Source organism: Pleurodeles waltl, chromosome 9 (assembly GCF_031143425.1).
Source record: "Pleurodeles waltl isolate 20211129_DDA chromosome 9, aPleWal1.hap1.20221129, whole genome shotgun sequence".
NCBI classification, from domain to species: Eukaryota; Metazoa; Chordata; class Amphibia; order Caudata; family Salamandridae; genus Pleurodeles; species Pleurodeles waltl.
Window position 1 is genome coordinate 940,849,989 of NC_090448.1, and position 20,395 is coordinate 940,870,383.

General features: G+C 40.1%; 1 protein-coding gene across 5 annotated transcripts in view; it reads left to right on the plus strand.

Moving 5' to 3' along the window:
* Nucleotides 1–20,395, plus strand: part of WDR25 (WD repeat domain 25) — a 648,317-nt gene that overhangs the window by 372,066 nt on the left and 255,856 nt on the right. For all 5 annotated transcript variants that reach the window (XM_069208330.1, XM_069208331.1, XM_069208329.1 and 2 more), the window contains exon 3: nt 3,574–3,721. In XM_069208330.1, the coding sequence (XP_069064431.1) occupies nt 3,574–3,721 (148 nt within the window). The remainder of the gene's footprint in view (nt 1–3,573; nt 3,722–20,395) is intronic.

Genomic DNA, 20,395 nt, shown 5'->3' on the forward strand with positions numbered 1-20,395 from the left:
ACTCAAGATTCCTCTCCTTAGGGGGCAGAATCACATCCTGGAATGCCTCAAATCTGCACACATCTTTAAAATCAACAAAATTACATGACAGCTTGGAACAAATCACAACACGCAACTCATCAGAGTCTAACACCCTCCAGTAGTGCTTCTTTAAGTCACTCTTAAATGGAAGTGAAGCAACGTCTGGATGATCCCAAAGCTCATGCAAGCCAAGCAGGTATAGTAAATCTTTAATATTTCTGAGCCAAGGAACGCTAGAAAATTGATCGGCTTTCAGCACAACCTGGAGAGCTGCAGTATAGGAGGCAAGCTCCGGAGTGGTCCAGATCCGCCTCCAATATAAAAGAGGAGGCAAGTGAGCTTTGGACCCTATTCCCTGTTTTGCATCAGTAATGTCTGAGCTGAAACACTCATGCACTGCCAAAAATCTCTGGAATGCGCTTCTTAATCCAAAGAAGGCATTTATTATTTCACTTCGCAAGGTTCGTAAAAGGAGATTAGCATGCTGAAAGTACACGTTTAAAAATGGTCACAGCAATGAAATGAAAACATGTACAAATGATTCTCCACTGCAATATACACAGCTAATATATATATATATATTATAATGCAAAGCAAATAATGAATTAAAAAATATGCATCACCATGAGGCAAGGGCACAACTGCTTCATCTCCCTCCTATTCAGCATCAGATTGCCAGATCCCAGAATCGATCGAGATGAGAGATAGATCAATTATCCTCACAGGAAGTAAAACACACCCCAGAGTCCTGGGTATGCCTGAGATCTGAAAATACTCTCTGTCCCCTGTCCATCTTGTCTCGGTCTCTTATACTTTAAACAAGTAAGAGAGGAAAATTCTAGAACCTCCCTCTCACTGCAGGAGTTTATTTATTCAAAACATGCTGATTGCTTTAGGCCAGCTTTGAAAATAACATGCTGGGACTTGGCCACAATCCCAAGTTGCCTCTTCAAAACAAGACGGTTCCCTGCCGTCTTAGGACATTCTTATCAGCCTAAGCCCTTGGTGGGAAAGAACACGAAAAATAAAAACATGAGCACAGTGACCAACATAGAAAACTACTTGCAGCTTTTAACATGGCGGTGGCTAATGCTAAAATAAAGTCATTAGGCAAAATGAAGCTGGTGGTCACTAATGGGACGGTGTGCTGCTAGGCTAAGTGCAACATGGAGTCAGTGGTCAAAACTCACATGTCATTACAGTTCCCTTAATACCCAAGTCATTAAAAAGAGGGAACAACGGAGTACTCTGAGGAAGAGAAACAAGCTTCCCCACAAAAATGTTTTCAGTTGAAGATAATTCTTGAACGTTGAAATAGCCTCATGGCTCTGCGCCATAAAGAGCGGAATTCATGGCCTTGGCCTGATAGACCTGAAGTGCTGGCTGAGTAGGTTTAGTAAACGAAACACCAACTTCCTTGATCGAGGCACCTATAATCTGCCTTTGTTTCAATGCCACCTTGGCACTGTATGGTTTCAAAGACATTTTATCTGAGATTGTTACCCCAAGGTAACTGAAAGATTTCACCATCTCAAGTGGGATGCCTCTTAAGTGCAATTTTCCCTTTGAACAATTTGTGGGGATTGTACGACATCAATTTAGTTTTAGAGGTGTTGATCTCCGGTCCCCGAGAGGACTAGAACTCCTCAAAACGCATTAGGAGCAGGACCACTCAGGGTCTTGGAGATTAAAGGAGTATCATCCGCAAATAGCAGAACGGGAACTTTAACCACCCCTAGAGATGGTGCATCTGCCTCCATCTGTGCTAAGAAAGGAGCAATATAATTAATGTATAATGAAACTAAAGTAGGTGCAAGGACACAGCCTTACCATACACCCCTTGACACTGGGATTTTGTCAGTTAATTGTCCTTGGTCACCCCAGCTGATATGTGCATAGTTGCCCTCATGGAAGCATACAAGTAATGAGAGAATATGGGAAGGCATTGCTATATCAAGGAGAACCTTCCACAACTTTGCACGGGGTACTAAATCAAACGCTGATTTTAAATCCACAAAAGCAACATAAAGATTCCCTCTGCCAATTGAACACGTTTTCTAATACAAAAGCAAAAACCTAAAGACTTGCTCTGTAGTAGAGATTTTCCTATGAAAACCAGCTTGTAATGGGCTGAGTGTGTCAAAATCAGACATCCAATCCTGGATCTTTCCTAACAGACAATGACAAAAAACTCTTTGTAAGCAATCTAACACACTAATAGGTCTGTAGTTACAGGGCAAAGAGCTATCACCCTTTTTGTGAATAGGTACAACAACAGCAACTTTCCATGAGTCAGGAATTGGAGCCCCGCCGCTATTGCATTAGATATAATAAGGATATTGCTAAACCAAGCATCCATGACAGTCAAAAACAAGTCAGTTGGAACGCCATCTGGATCGGACGCCTTACCGTGCTTGATCATGCCAAGTGAATGCACAAAATCAGAGACAGTAAACGATTGGGTATTTGCAGAACTCGACAGTTAGTCAGGATGAGGCAGAGAGAGCCCAGTGAGGCTCAAATGCCGTACTAGAGTGATAGGCAGAATATAATTCGGTAAGATAATTTACCCAGTTTTCTGCAGCAATATTCATTGTTACACCCAATGCACCCTTATCAGAACCACGTGCAACCAAGTACCAAAACTTAAAGCAGTCCTTCTGAAGTGATGCTTCTTTTAACGCTGCCCACCACTGTTTATCTTGTTCACGTTTAGCTTTACAGATGGCAGCCTTGTAAGACTTCTTAATTGTGCGAATGAAGACTATATCCTTCGATTTAATCGCTTTAGCCAGTAGTCTAATTAGTACTCTATATTCCTTATTAAACCAGGGATGTTTCCCTTTAGGTCTACTACTACCAGATTTACTGGCTGCTAAAAAATGTACTGCAATGCTGTCAAAACAGATGTGAGATGTTATCAATTGAGCTGTGTTAGTTATGAGACCCGCCTCTAAGTGCACTCGCAAGGTCCTCAAAACAGCATTCACAGCACTTAAAATGTCTGGCCATGCTGCTACCTGATGCCATTTTAAGTGATGTTTATCATTAGTCATATTGATGTCCGTCGACAATGTGGTAAAGGTAGTGGACGTAAATGATTGGTTACAAGGAGCAAGCATTTGAACAGAAAGCGTTTGTTTTTTTCTCCAGCCTCTGTGTATGGCATCATTGATAGAACCTGGTGCCTATAATCTTGTTAAATAATGTGCATTCCATCCCTGACCAGTTTGTTGGCCCCTGTTCTTGAAATTACCAGTGAGCTTGTGTGCCTGCCACCCCTGTCAGCAGTGGATGTAATTCTTTTATGTCAGACATAGCACAAGCATATGAATCCTTTTCAGCCTCAACAGTTTAGGTTAAATGTTTCTCAGTTGTACATTCCTCAAAACTAAAGCACTATTTGCCATTTAGCCATATGAAAGTTGAAAGATAGTTTTATACTAGTTTCCAGGTGGGAATTTTTTAAAATGTACTTAGTTGCAATTCTGTTCATTTTTCATTTACTTTCTCATTGTTTTTTACATTCTAATTTATTCTCTTCTTTGTAAGGTTTGGGATGCTGTAGATACAGGAACCTGTTTGAAGTCTTACTCCTGCCACAGTAGTGCTGTTCGTGATGCCATCTGGTCACTGTGCGGAAGAAAGATTCTTAGTGGTGGCTTTGATTCGGCGCTCTATTTGACAGACACTGAAACTGGTAGGCACCCAACTATTGCTTCTGGTACTTAAAAAAAACTAGAATTTCAGATGATGTGTTTTACAGTTCGCAGCTCAAATGTTGGTTAAATTACTTTATTCAATATTACGTTGAGCTGTGCATTGTTTTCTTTTTCATAAATAATACAACATATCTTCAATAGATTGTTCACACCAACCAATAATTTGAATTTCAAGATCTGTTCAAATAAGATTTAATCTGTTTTTAGTATGTGCATAGCCCCAAAATATTCACCTTACATTGACCAACACCTTTGGAACATTATCAATCAATCAATTAATGTTTATTTAGACTTTACTCTTTAAACAGTTACATCATAAAAACAAATCACAATAACTATTCTATAAGTACTGTAAAAATCTCAGGATAAAACAAGTACATGTAAAGAGTAATAATGACACTGCTAATCAGTGCTAAAGTGCATGTGCTCTCTCCACTAACATTTTGTATAATTGACTCACACCTATTTGGCTTATTTAATTCACCTGTAACTCCCTTGTAAAATGGTATCCCATATACCTGTATATTTAATGCCACTAGTGGGCCTGCAGCGCAGATTGTGCCACCCACAGATGTTAACTTTCAGTCGTCTCTCAGGCCTGCCACTGCAGTGCTTGCATACGCAGTTTACTGCCACATTGACTTGGCAAGTGAAACTACTTGTTAAGGCCTGTACTACCTTTTTACTATGGGAAACATCCTGAACAATGAGGTCTAAACTACTACTTGCCTGAACCACTACTGCTAAACAACTAAAAAGTCTCTACAACGAAGTACTGAACAACTACTGTCTAAACAATGATTTTGCCTGAATAACGATTGCCTGAACAACTAATTTTAAGGTAAGTTGTTCTTTTTTTTTTATGATTTATTAGTTGTTTAGAATTATATATATATATATATATATATATATATATATATATATATATATATATATATATATATATATATATATATTAAATAAAATTCTAAACAACTAATAAACCATAAAAAAAAAGAAAATCTTACCTTAAAATTTGTTCTTGCTATATTATGTGTCATAATACGGCGGGTGGAGTCCTTGTGGCGTGGTGGTGCTGGCAGTTGAACCGTCTCTCACCCGCCGTCGATCAAGCCGATGGTGTCGGATTTGCACCTGTCAATGGGCGGAAATCCGTTGGTGAGTCATTATACAGCGGTCTTCGGACGGCGGTCTTGCCAAGAGGCCACCATTGTCATAATGAGGGCTTTAGTCTTACTACTGGGGTTGCTCGGTAATGTTCTCTGTTATGATGTTTTGCAACACACCAGTGTTTTCTTTATTGCCCTCATTGTGATGTTTGTATTATTACCTAGGAGACAAAGTAATTATTGGGTTTTGTTATTTTGTGGTCTTTGTTACGTGCACCATATATGGTATGGTGAGTTATGCACGTTACTGCTCATAATCTATGGTATCATATGCCCAACATATTAATCAATAAATATCCTGTTGTTTTGCATTGTTTGGTGATACCCAATACTATAGGAGTGACAGCATAATGTGCCCAATACTTATGAATGATGTCAGTTGGTCTATGTATTATACATATTATATAGCATATATTTTTATAGACCGGTGTGGATTCTCTTTTGTGGTGTATTCATTGTGTCCCTGGTTTGAGTGTGTTGCGCAGTGCACCAATACTTTACACATGACCTCTGGGGATAGGCCTGACTGCCCTGTGCCAAGCTACTGGGAGTGAGCACAGGTTATCTTTGGTGTGTAACTTACTCGCCCTGGCTAGAGGTGTGGGTTCCGCCTGGCTGAGGTGCATGCCCTAGCCAACCAAAAACTCAATTTCTATCAACTTCCTTCACTGATAATATTATCTCCCCAATGCGCATGTTACAGCCAAGTACCTCGTATCGAATTAGATGGTAGCAGCTTGTCTCCTTTCTATCTCTGACATTATATTTCCTCAAAATTGGTCTCAGTGATGATTTATGTGTCTCTGAAAACCATAGGCAATCTAATTGAATGTGGCAAAGAGCGCATTTCATTTTCATGCCACACTTGTTCTTCTCATCTAAATCGAACCTCTTGGAGGGCGAAGAATGACTGGATTGACCCCACATATACATTTTAGGAGTCTCAAACTAGAGGATTCATTGGAAAGGTTTTCTAAATCTGTAAAGGTTTCTTCTTTCATCCAAGATCTCCTCAAAGGACATACAGATTTAATATCTTCCAAATACCTTAGATCATCTTCCCTTGCCATACTTTTTTATCAACATTTGAAGTTCACCTTTAATAATTCTTATTATATGTCGCCCCTTATGTGTTATTAATGTCTATTTTATCATACCTTTCCCTAACCTATCTTACCTATTTGAGTTCACTATTCTTGATCTCCTTTTTACATAGGGTTGAGATTTTTGGGGAATTGCCCGGGTCTGTTCTCATCCAAAATCTAAATACCTCAGCATAAGCTAGATAGCTCCAAGCCATTAGTCCTGTCTGCCTACTGCTGGCTTAGACCATTGAGGAGGGTGTTAAGGAGAGAAATCCTTTTAAGACCTGTTCGAGGTCTGAATTAAATTTCCCACTTAAACAGAGCACCTTAACTCCATATTGAAATTGGGGCGTATTCATTGCTAGATGAGCTGACAATACAGGTCTTAAGGAAGGCTTCTTACACACGTTACCAAATTTCTTAAGGTGATTTTACCTGTAAGGATTCAGTATGGCATTTCCAGAAATACAATTTTCACAATCCACATCCCCAGATATTTCCTCTATTCTGCATGGTCGAAACCACTTGAACTTTTGTTTAATTTTCGCAAACGACAAAACTTTGGTTTAATCTAAATTTGTTATCAGTTTTTTTAATTCTAATAATTTGAAAAAACATCTAGTTTTCTCTGCAAGCCAATTTCAGTCAAACCCATGACGAACAAGTCATCGACATGGAGAAGGCAACTAATATAAGTGTTCTGGATAGAGCCGCTAAAAATAGTGAGAATAGCAATGGGGCCAAAACACATCCTTGTCTAGAGCCATTCTTAATGTATATTCTCTGTGAGAGTGTCCCTTGAGTGTTTATTTCCACTTGTACCCAATGACTTCTATGTATTTCTTGTAAAATCAAGCGTAGGCCATGTTGTATTTCATAATTTCTTAGGGCTTCCCACAGTAGTTAATGGTCAACTATATCAAAAGCAGAGTGGAAGACCAAAAACAACAGAACAAGCTTCTTCTTTGTTGTATGCCTTTTTGGGTTATGGCCCATGTTAGAAATTGGGTTACTGGTTGACTGGGATTTGAGCCCTGGTCAAGCAGCAACCACAATCCTAGTCTGGGTAAGGCACAAGCACACCCCACATTAACTCATGCTCGGCCTCCTTGTAGCTTGGAATACAATATTCAGGCTTAACTTAAAGGCAATGTTCAAGGTATTTGTGCAACACTTCAAACAGTAAAACAGTGAATACACCATACACCCATCAGGTTAGCAAAATAGAGCAGAACTTAATAAATAAATCAAAACCAAAATCACTAGAACTGGAGGTATTAATTTTTAAAGAATAAACTGTAAAGTAGCACCTAAAAGCAGAAAGTGCCAACTGCTGCTATCTAGTCGCGCTGGACCAGGTCAAAGTCAAAAATTCAGGCTGACTGAGATGGAGCACGGGTCCAGTACCGTCCCAGAATAATCCCGCTGAAGTTTTACCTTCTCAAGTTTTGTGGCAAGCGTCCCATTTGCTTTGATGATGGTCGCGAGGAGCAAAGAAAGCATTGCGGGTGGCAGATGACGTGGTATTAAGACCAGGCCAGGCCACGGGGACGAGCGGGCTGGTGTTTTATGTTAGCAGTCCCCACGGGTTGTCAATGCTGCTGTGCGAAGGGATTGGCTGGGGTGGCTCGCTGTGGATTTCGGTGCGAGCAGTGCGGTTCCAGTGAGAATGGGCTAGTTCACAGTTATGAAAAGCCCAAAACCTTGATTTCAAGTGCTCGTGAGCCATACCAAGGGTCCAGGACCTGAGAGGCACCATCCGGGGGGGTCAGGAACTCATTGAAGACAGGTCCAGGAACTCTTGGGAGGCCTTTTGTGTCCCTGAGGCTCAGATCAGGATGCCAACAGACAAGCCCTTTGAGTCACTCTGGGGTCCTAGGTTCAAGATGAAGTTGCAGGTCAAGTCGTTCTTCCCCCAGCAAGAGGGCAGCAAGCAGCAGATCAGCACAAGAGGGCACCATTGTGCTTAAAGCAGCACTCCAGCAGAGTGGCAGTCCTTGTAGCAGCACAGCAGTCCTTCTTCCTGGCAAAGTATCCACAGGTCTAGAAGTGTACTGAAGAGTAGGTGTCTGAGGTTCCTCTTTTATACACAGTTGTGCCTTTGAAGTGGGGAGAAGCTTCTAGAGACATGCCTTTGAAGTGCACAGATACCCTGCCTTTCCTGCCCTGGCTGGCTCCAGACTAACTAAAGGTGATATGCAGCCATTTATGTGGAGGCAGGACACAGTCAAAGTGTAAGTGTGGTTGTGCCCAGCTCCTCCCTTCCATCTTGCCACTGATGGCCCATCCAGTCACACCTATGCTCCCATTGGAGGAATACACAAAGCCCAACTGTCAGCTGCACCCAGTCATGTGACCAGAGGCAGGCTGCAAGCACCAAATGGTTAAGGAAAGGAAATGCCAACTTTCTAAAAGTGACATTTTCAGAAATGTAATTTAAAATCTGACTTTACCATAAGTTAAGATTTGGAACTAGGGTTCCAGAAACACCAAACATGAATCAGTTACCTTTTCCCATTTGGGAATTACACCTATTACATGTAAAAAGGTAATTCCAATGTTACTTTATGGGAGAGATAGGCCTTGCAGTAGTGAAAACGAATTTAAGAGTTTTCCACTACCAGGACGAGTAAAACATGAATGTACATGTCCAGCTTTTTAAATACACTGCACCCCACCATTGGAGCTGTCTAGGGTCTACTTTAGGGGTGACTTATATGTATTAAAAAGGAATTCAATTCAATTCAATATGCATTTTTGAAGCGTGCTACTCACCCGTTAGGGTCTCAAGGCTCTGTGGAGTAGGTCCTCAAGATTCAGTTGAAGAGCCAGGTCTTAAGGTCCTACCTGAATTGAGGTAGCGATAGTGACTGCCTGAGGTGTAGAGGCAAGGTTTTTCAGCATTTTGCCACAAGGTAAGTGAAGGATCTCCCTCCAGCCGAGGACTTCCTTATTCGGGGTATGGTGGAGAGTGACTGCTGGGAGGTGCGGAGACGCCTGGCAGGGGAGGAAAAAGTTATTCGTGGTTGAGGTAGCTGGGTCGAAGGTTGTGGAGGGCCTTGTAAGCGTGTACGAGGAGCTTGAAGTTGATCCTTTTCTTGATGGGGGGACAGTGGAGATCTCTCAGATGTCCTGTGATGTGTTCTCGGTAGGGGACGTTCAGGATGAGTCTGGTGGAGGCGACCTGGATTTGTTGTAGCTTGCTCAGTTTCCTCTTGGTGGTTCCAGCATAGAGGGCATTCCCGTAGTCAAGTCTGCTTGTGATCAGGGTGTGTGTTAAGGTCTTGCGGCAGTCGCTTAGGATCCATCTGAAGATCTTCTAGAGGAGTCAGAGGGTGTGGAAACACGTGTAGGCAAAGGCGTTGACCTGTCCTGTCATGGTGAGCGCTGAGTCGAGGACAAAGCCGAGGTTGCGTGCGTGGTCTGTAGAGGTGGTGGTGGGGGGGGGGGCTGCCAAGTGTGGAGGGCCACCAGCAGTCTTTCCAGGCTGAGGAGGAGGGTCCCAGGATGAGGATCTCTATCTTGTCGGAAGTTTAGCTTAAGGCAACTCTCCTTTCATCCAGGTGGCGACTGCTTCCATCCTGTCTTGGAAGTTCTTCTTGGCCGTTGTGGGGTTTTCGGTCAGGGAGACAATTGGGGCGAGTGTGCCATGCCGACATTGAACAGTGTGGGACTCAATGAGGATCGTTGGGGTACTCCACAGCTGATCTCTATCGGTTCTGACAGGTGTGGCGGGAGTCTGAATCTCTGCGTTCTGCCTCTCGGCCTTTTGCAAGGAAGGGTTGAGCCTAGCAGAAGGTTTATTTTGCCAGGTCTAAATGACAGTTCAAACTGCACACACAGGCTCTGCAATGGCACTTGAGACATGTTTAAAGAACTACTTTAGACCGCAAAATCTGCATCCTGACTAACACTGTACCCTACACCCAACTCAGTGGCCCCACCTGCTGGTGCACGATGCAGTGCAGCATAAATTTGATTTATTTGTCGCCCTGCAGGAGGCAGCTGTGATATTCCAAGCAGGAACCATAGGTTCCACCGCCCCCAACACGCCCCTACCCATTCATAACTCCCCTGAGATCCCCCTAGCTATCACTCATGCAGCTGTTTAGTTGTCCCCATTCTCGCACACTTCCTTTCTCATCCGTGCCCCTTCCCCACTGTTCCTTCTCAGAGGTCCACATCAATCATCACCGAGCTTAGGGGCCCTAATCATCCCACAAATACAGTGCACATAAAGATTACCTTTATGCACTACGGCCCGAAACATAAAGTGCTACATTGACTTGCTATTTAATCTCAAAAGTTAGTCACACAATTGTGCCCAGAAAAGTCTACTCTGAAATCTTCTGTACTTAGCAATTGTCAGATGTTATTTCACAATGTTTGTGTCAGTTACTCAACGCAACCCATCAAGAGAAGTGTTGGAAAACCATGTGTGAAGTAATCAAATCAAAAAAGCCAAGAGATTTGGGGATCTGGTGTAAAATGGGTTAGGTTAGGAAGAAGGGCAGTTGAGTTGTTTGGTGGGGAAAGATGCATGACCTCAGTTTCTGGTGGAATTTTGTAATAAGGGTTTTGCAAATAGCCCATCCCTGCCATATTTAATACATAGGAAGAAATAAGGGAGCAGTTCACCCTAGGGATGATTAGAGACACCATAGCAGTATTAAATCTGACTAGAACAGCAGGCCAGGCAACTTACTTGCGGTAATAGTGAAGGCTTATGTTATATGCTGACAGCATTCCCCCATACTATAATTCGGTCTTACATGGAACCAATCTATTGTTAAAATCTCCCAACAACACAATCCAGTGCTCTGAATACATCAAAGTCTAGTCAGATCATCCTTAATAATTTCGATTTCAGCATTATAAAGGAACCCCCCAAATTGTAAATAGATATTGATGATTATTCAATTGGGGACCCCCTCACATTATGCAATAGCGCACCACAACCTAATATTCAATTATTTCTAGTACTAATGTCCCATACCTTTGATGCCACCTTAGTTGATATTAAAGTATGGATGCTCCCTGAGGATTTTTTTATTGTTCTCTTTGATACCTGCAGGAAGCCATCCATATGGGTTATTCCACTCACAGACATGTCACCCCGGTAGCACAGTATCCTATACGAATAGGTTATCGTTTAAAAGTCTTTTGTCTCATTAGATTATTAATTCCATGAGTATTCTTGGAGAACAGGGTAATTCTTTGAATTTAATCCCTTTGGAGTATTAAAAGAGAGTTAGACAAGGTGATATTTTGGCTCTCCAGTTGGCCCAACGCTTTGGAATGGTAATGGGCGTTAGGACACGTCTCTTGGCTTCCTTGCTGTTTAACTTTTTTGTAATGTTTTCTAACATCACTTGCAATCCTAGATGTGGATTGCCATAATGCTAGAAACAAATCAGTCTATGCCTTTTGTGTGTAGACACTGATTTGTCCCTGGCTAGAACAGAGATCTTTCTTCAAAGACTGCTACCCACACTTGAAGTCTGTTACACAATCAGGAAATTGAACCCTTTGTCACAAGGTCATTTGTAGATGTCAATACGACCTCATGTCTTCTATTATTCAAAGTGCAATAAAAAAGACACAGAGAGAGCGAAAGGCCTTTATGTCAGCCCTTTTCAGCCATTGATTTGTATGCGTTTCTCATGGTTTGCAGCTGCTTGGATGGGCTGTCTATCAAGGCACCAGCATTTTGTGGATTTGTTAAGCGGTTTCATTTATGCTCTTATTAGGTTTTGGTGATGGGGCTCAAGTAGTACTATGGTTATAGTAGAGCAAGTCTTAGCTGTTCTTAGGTGTATTGACTTTGCTGACACAACATTTTAATTGCAGGTAAATGACATTGTTGTTTAGCTGTTTGGATGTTTATTACCCAAGATGGGTTGTTATGCGATCTTCTAAGACATCTGGGAGCAGCGCATTCAAAGTCACTTAAATGCTACACCCTCCCTCTCAACGAAAACCAAATCTATTGGCTTTTCCAGTGCTCATTGGCAGAGACTCATGGTCTGCTCAAATGGATAGTAGCACCTTATCTCCAATAATGTAACCATGTGAAGTCACTAAAAGAATGTAGTTAGTGAGGTCAGTAGTGGAATGTGTTTACAGTAGGTTCTAGTAGGTTTCAGTAGATGAAGGTCAAGCAATGAAAACGACACATTTATGATGCCTGCTCTTGTGTTAAGAATAAAGCAAATGTGTTACAGTTCCTGACCTGAAGACATGTTCTGTACGTTTAAAGGATCTGCATCCCACAGTCTGTCAGCGAGTGTTAATAACCTCAAAAGTATAACAGTGACAAGTGAACAGGAGACAAATGTCATAGAGAACAAAGAAAGCAAGAAGCTTTCAAGAATATTAATGTGAGAAGCGAGACACTTCTGATTAGAGCTAAAGCTCTTCATATTGAACTTTTGCCATTAGCTTGTTGTCAGAAACAAAGTGGATAATGGTTTGCAGAAGTGTTTACTGGTGAATTTTGTGTACAACAAAATATTACATATAGAAGGAACTCAGTTCGCAAATAATTGCAAAGATCCCACTGATCAGGGCATTGTTATAACTGTAATCTTGAACATGCTCAAGACAAACATTGTAAGATAAAGGGAACTATTCAGTTGTGTCCATCCTAACATCAGGGATGAAACAATGTGAGATTTCATGAAATCCTGATGGCAGTTTTTTTAGTCCGGCATCTCTGTAACGTCAAACTGAAGTCAGGGAAATAGTTATACAAGCTACAAACAAAGGTAAAACAATAAATAATCAACATTTTGTGGAACTTTTCTGTTTGGTGTAACAGATAAATAATGTATTGCAAAAGATGGGAAAAATGGAGAGGATCAGAATATTTTCTAAAAGTAAATTTCAAAAGGTATAGCGTTGAACAAGCAAAAAACTGCTCCTCAATTTAGTTGGAAATGTAGAATACCTTATTATAACATTCCCATAACAAGAAAGAAGTACATGTAAGGAACTTATAAAATGTTTGAACAAAAACATTGATCCACTGAGAATCATGCAGTTTGAAAGATATATTTTCAATGTGGCTTGTCAGGAGGAGGACGTGTCAGTTGATGAGTATGTCACAAGGCTGAGCAAATGTGTGATGTTCTGTGAATTTGAAAGATTTAGTAACTAAGAGACAATAAGATTAAGGTTTATACATGGACCACTCATTGAAGTCGAATTTTTGATCAAGCCTACCATTTCCCCAGAGTTCTGGGGCTACGCAGTCACCCTGATAGTGTTGACGTATTGGTAGAAAAAAGTCTGCTGAAAACTTAGGCATTGGTAGAAAAATTCTCCTGAAAACTGCTAGAAAAGCTTGTGATTTATAAACAATTAAACCATGGTTTAAACTGAGGTTTAAGCAAAAATGCATGCAACAAATATGCTGCACGGGAGATTGAGAACAATTGAACAGGTGCAACAGATATACAAAAGAGAAAAAAAATGATATTCAACAATAAGAAAGGAAGTTGTGTTATAGGTGTGGTTTACAATTGCCATACTCGGGTACTTATCTGTCGATGTCACAACAATGTACAGAGTGCGGAAAATTAAATCACTTTGCTGCTAGTGTTTGCAGTTTGAAACCTGAAATCCATGAGAATGAAGGAAAGTTAATCTCAAACCCTGAAGGAAACCATCAAGGGAAAGGATCAGACATATTAGTCAAATGAAAAGTTTCGAGAATGATTACACACCATATTCTGAAATTTCAGAGCATTTGTTTACGTCTGATTTAAGAAATGCAAAAGAAAACCAATGCCGTACAAATCTATTTTGTACAACTGTAATGCATAGAAAAGACGTCATCTTTTGGCATTATGAATGGACATCAAAAACTTACCATTCGTTCTTGACATTGAAGCCACATGCAGTATCATGTGTATCAAACAATATCATAAAATCCAAGATAAACTGATATTAATTCCATACAATGTAAGTGCTTTCCAGCAGTGGAAAGCATCCTGTTTCATGTTTGAAGAAAATGTGTGCAGACTTTAACCTCTAGATCTGTACTCAATAAAGAGGAAAGATATGTCCTGCACGGTGAAGTTCCAGATCATTACTTAATAAGCAGTGTTATTGAGCAAACGATTGGACTGTAAGCTATGACTGTTAATATCTCAACAAAGCAATCTATATTCAAAGAATTCCCAAATGTGGTCAAAGGTCCATGAAAATTGAAAGGAAAAACAATAAAATTACACATTAATGAAGTAATAAAGCCTGTTTCACAGCATTATGGAATAGTCCCTATCCATTTGCAAAAGTAAATAGAGAGAGGTTAAATCATTGTTGCAGTAGGAAATCATTGAACTGGCCAAAGGTCCAACACCTTGGGTGTTGCCTATAGTGGGTGTTCCGAAAAATAATACAGACAACATCAATGTAAATCTGCACATGGAGACTCCTTACACAGTGATCGAAAGAGATAGGCACCTTAAGGGAGCTACTGTGTTGTGAGAATTGGACCATTGCAAAAAAGATTTTTTTTGCAATATTATTTAAAACCATTTAAAATACAAAAAAGATCCTAAAACATACAGTTGCTGACAAATTGATCAGTCATAAAGTGCACGAATGTAAAACCAGTCGTTAAAATTGTAGAGTGACAAGCAATCTGAACTGCGGTGAAGTTTAAAAAGGGCCGTCTATTATGTAACAAATAGAAAAATACGCCCTGAGTAGTAAAGGAAAGGTAAACACTTTTAAAATCATATCATGCTCATCTGCTAAAAATCCATCTTACTGTGCTGAAAATAGAAGAAGGGGTATGCAATAAGAAGAACTAAAGAAACTGCTTTTGACCACACAGTGGATACAATTCAGATTACAAATCTAATTGATAAACAGTAAGCCTCATAAAGTTCTACAATGCCATCCGTTACAGGATGGGCCATAGTGTTCATCTTATTAAACTTGGAGCAGGTAGAAATACTGAACAACCATCAAGTTTGGAGAGAAACCAACTATGACCCATTTAACTTCACATTTGGCATGTACAGGCGCTTAGAGCCATACTGAAACAAATAGTGAGCCCACCAGTTTATCAGGGTTGCTGTTGCTCGTGGCAGGTCGTTTCCTTAGCAACTGTTCTCATAAACTTTAAAAAGCAAGACTTCATCTGTCAGGAATCACCCTTTAACAAACATCCACTGCAACTGAGCAAGATCGAATGGGCAGATATCTAAATATCCTTGTTTGCCAGTATTTTTGAACGGCTACTGGAAAGGGTCAGATTAAAATGACGTGAATTAATAACTCAGTACCTACCCCACACAGGCGCACGTTCGATCAGGACATATTCCAAATCAGCCCTACCAAAAATCTCTTAGGGGTATTAGCTCAAAAAGATATCTCATCGGGGCTATTTTCTGCTTGAGTGGCCAGGGCGCTGCTTCAAATGGTGAATGGCCTCCAACATGTTATAAAGTGGGAGAGCGTGGTTGGCCTGAGATTTTTAACTCAAGTACTCACGTTCCTATTTGGCAGATGAAAAATGTGTCTGTTTATTTGAACATTTGGAAGTTTATCTGAAAATCCTGTGCTCCAGAGGCCAAAGGCTTCTAAGTTCTTTAAAGATCTTTCCAAATAGTTCGACCTCTTGGAGCTGCCTTTAATTATCATTGTCCATAGGTGGAACTTCAGGGTGTTTTCCTCGGCCGTTCTTAATTTGTGGCAGTATGAAAGAAATCTGGCTTAAAGAGGTAATTCACAGTCCACCAGATCGAACTCCATTCTTAGCTCTGATTGCGAGCATTCAGAAGGCGAAATGCATAGCTTTATGTGCTACATTGTATTGTTTTTATCCAATCCCCTAATTTGTCTCTACCTTCAACCCACCGCACAGAATGTTTGGCAGAAGTTTACAGTCTATAACTTTGTAGAGTTGGCTTGAATCAGAATAGGAGACATTATTTAATAGACGCCATAAGGTGATATATAAAAAATACGCTGAGTTCCTGTTTGATCTTTTGTGCGATAGACCTGACCTCTGTCATCAGACCATACCCCCAAATACTTGTAGTTTGTGACTCTCTCAATATAGTCAGTACACGTCAACCAGTGACCCTTCTTCTTTATCCTTCTCTCAAAAACTGCAAGCTTTGTTTTGGTAACATTAAATTTGATCTTGTTAGCCTCACAATATCTGACTATATCTTCCATTTGCCTTTGGAATCCAGATCCAGTTGGATGTACCAGGATGGTATCATCAGCATACTGGAGGATGTTAATTTTTGGTCTGCATGTTTGGGAGGGAAGGCTGTTGTTGACAGGGTGGCATTACTAATATTAGCCAGATTTCGATTAAACCTTAGAGGCACAAATGTGCAGCCCTAATTTAATCCTTTGTCCCCAGGAATTTTCCCTGAGGTAATCCACTTCAATGTTTATCTAGTTTTCACCTATGTCTTCGAGATTAAGGCGGATGATTGTATTGAGGGCTACCGGTTTAAATGTATGTATTTTTGTTATCATTTTTGTTTGTATTTATCCATATTTATTTTTTGGTTATCTTGTTGTTATTTATCCATATTTATTTTGTGTTTTGAAAGTAAATGGAGTCGTAAAATGGTATATTTCCACATTTATTTAGCTCTTATACTTGGATGCCTATTGCGTTTTAGCAAATTAAGCAGCCACATATAAGAAAACACTACACGCTCTAGTACATATTAGCGTTATAATACAAATATGTTAATATCTGCCTGTTTCTATCTCATCCTGTTTCTTAACTTCCTATGCTGTCTATCCGATCAGCTGTTGCCTGGAATTCATGGGAAACAGCATGGAGAGTGTTTCACAAGAAGCACCGTTTTCAGTTTTCTGTTTAAAAAAAAAAACACGGACAGGAAACACATTTGTTTCTGTTTGGATTTGAGAGAATGTAGCATATATATAATCTATATTAACATGAAATGTTTATGAATTAATGTGTGCCCCTGAAATGTGAGCCACGGGGAGTGGCCGCCTATGCATACGTAGACTAATAATAATGACTAAAATGTTTATATTATGTTTAAATAAGTTTGTACCAATGATTGCGTTATTGAATCTGTGCTACGTAGACTAATAATAATGACTAAAATGTTTATATTATGTTTAAATAAGTTTGTACTAATGATTGCGTTATTGAATCTGTGCTGAAATCCTCATAGGTCTTAAGTTAGCATGAGCCGAAGCTTAGCTGCTTGGCTCTCATATTAAATGTATTTTCTATTTAGCAGTGTGCTGACTCATAAAAGGACACAACCCTGCATGTTCTTTTTCCTACAAACTAGATGACGAATGTAACCATGTTAGATCCGTTCTCACAGCCTTTTTCTTGTTTGCAGAATAAATGTTAAAAACAAACTGAAACAGTGTAGATTAATGTAATGTACAAGGTCATTCAAACGGGTGAAGACAATGGAGCTGCTGACCAAAAGATGTGCAAAGAATTACAAAAGGATTAAATCATACCGGACGTTCCACCTCTGAAAACGTCAATTATGGGGACCAATCAAAGACTTGTAAAATAATATGGGGTCAAGAAGTTAGGTGACCTAATGTATTTTCTGATAGGTTAAAGATAGTGGGGTATAACAAATGTCCAATAGAATTTTGGGGGAATGTACAATGGAAAAGGGATAAAAACCCATGTCATGGGGGGTCATTTAGGTGGGTTAGGGAATGCTATTGATTTTATCCAGAAACTTTGTCACTCTGTTTGGTGACTTGTTGGTTTACTTAAAACCATCCTAGCCCTTAGAATTGTCCATTTCACACTTTGCCTCCTTATGAGGGAAGTGTCCTTTGCCCCGGAGCTGAGTTCTGACTGAGGGCGAATTGACTGATGTCCTGAAGACGAAGACTGAACCTGTGTGCTGACTTAAACTTTGGAGGGTAATTATGACAATGCAACTGTGATTTGTCTGTTTGCTTTTCCTTTCTATGTACCAACTGCTTACTTTTGAGAGTGACCATAGTTAGATGTTTTCCAAATTGTTGTTCTAAATTGTTTTGCATGAAGCCCAACATGCGAATGCTGATCAGTGGTTAGGACAGGTGTTCACCAAAATTGACGCAAATAGACAAACGACGAGACTATGTTTTGTTGAACTGACACGTTATTGACACTCTGTTGAATTTGATCTATGTTCACGCCGTGTTATGTTCTGATGTTTGTGATTCTTGCTTTAATGAAATGTTACCAAAGTTGCATTATCGTGACTATGCTATTATGTTTCTTGGTGTTGAAATTAACGCATCTGCTTTTAGATTGTAATTAATAGGGAATAAATCTCATAAAATTCTACTAAACTGGTGTGATTATTTATGGCTGAAAGGTCATGGTGGCGTCTTTGAATTGATTAATGACTTTGACTAAAGTGAAATGCATTGTCGTGATAAATATTGATGACATTATTGATGTATTGATTGACATATTGATTAGCTATCTCGTCCTAAGGTGTCTCTCAACTGGGTCAAAAGATTCATTGGCCTATAACGAGTCCTGATGTGTAATAAATTATCATAAAGGGACGCGTTAACAGTTCTAACAGTAAAAATTAGTGAAAATGGAAAACTGGGAACCTTAATTCTATTCAGTAAGGGCTGGGGAATACCATCCCTTGCCCATTTGTTAAGGTTTGGCTACAGCTTATCTCTGTTAACGTTATCAAAAGTTGTAGTAAAGTACACGAAGGTGAGTGGCACAGAGCAGTTTGCCTTTGTCAGGCAAAGTATTTTCCACGAGAATGGACAACATCAGCAAGTTATCGTCAGTGCAACAGCCTTTTGCGAATCTTGTTTGAAAAATTGGAATAAGCCTCTTCCCTGTAGCCCTTTTCTTAAGTACGTGTAGCAGCAGATTTGTACAGATCTGAACTTCAACATCTAATAGCTCTAATAGAAAATTCTGTCGGACTCTACCTGACTCTGCCAGCTATCTGGGATAATAGCACTTGTTAAACATGAATTGTAGAGGGGGCACAAGATGTTTGCCCTTAAATGTGTTGTTAATTTGAAAACGGAGACTAGTATACCACTGGGGCCCGGAGCCATTCTACTAAAGATGGCAGCCTCTACAACACACAGCAGTAGTGCACCCTCTTTTGCTTCACAGTTGAACTGTAAACTGTCTGGTTCGATCTTATTTAAGATAGCATTGTCGTAATATAAATGTGGTGTATAGCTCATCAGAATGAATGGTTGAGTGTTCATTGGCACATACCTTCTATGATTGGCTAAGCAAAGATTTCCTGTAAAGCAAGATTTCTGTGAGTCTTTGCATTTAGCAATTTTATGCAGCATATTTAGTTGCTTTTCCTCTTTGTCTTCTTGTACGCCCTGGGGTTTTTCAGAGTTGTTTAACTTCTGTTCCTAAGGTTTGGTCACCATGAATTTGCTTTCAATGCCCCATAATTCTATTTAGCACTCTGCTCTAAGTGGTCAGCAGAGGTCAATCCAGGGTGCACGACTGCCTTTGGTTAAAAGTAATAGAACTCTTTGATGTTTTGGAGACCACTTTGATTAACTCTGTAGTGAGGTGAGGCCATGTATTAAATGAACAGCAGGATTCCTCCTCATTTATTACGTGGTTCTGAATACATTACTGCACTCCCTCCAGCAGATCCCATGACTGTAGTAGCTGCAATTTAGTTTGATAGTTTGTTTCACCTCAGGAAGTGAGCTTAACTTTAGGACAAATAGAACTCTTGATCGTAGGATATGATAACTTTTTGAAAAAAATGGTCATTTAGAAGAGTGAGAACGATTACGAAGTGAAAGATGTACTTGGCATTCTTGACAGTGGCCAACATATAATCCAAAATAGCTTGCCACTGCAGAGAGACATCAGTGTAAGTCGCCGGTTTATCCGAGTTGAATCGACCATTCAAGGTTCGCAGGCCTAGGTTGTGTAACTCCTTGACTAGGATTTTCCCTTTTTTGTAGGTCTTAATGTCGGCAACTTTGATGAGTGGGATATTCCTGTATATATCATCTATATACTGAAATTTAGGCTCACTGCCACCTTTAAATAGGAAGTAATGGAAGTTGCTTTAAGAATCCACACTGCATTTGGATTACTACTCATAATCTCCTAAATGGCTCTGATCAACTTGTCTGTAGGTTCCTTTTTTTAAAACATTTTTTATGATTATCATAGTGGCCACCACAGTTAGGAAGCGACTCCATAGTCCATGTTTCCTGTAAGCAAATGAAGTCGTACATTTTTAGTGCTGGTAGAGTCTTGCGTAAGGCTGCCATGAACCATGTCATGTTCCAAGAGCCCAGGGCTGTATAACTGACTGGCATTTGAGTGTGAAAAAGAAGTTGGTTAGGATCTGTTCTGCAGTACTACAGGAAGCCAGCCACAATCTTC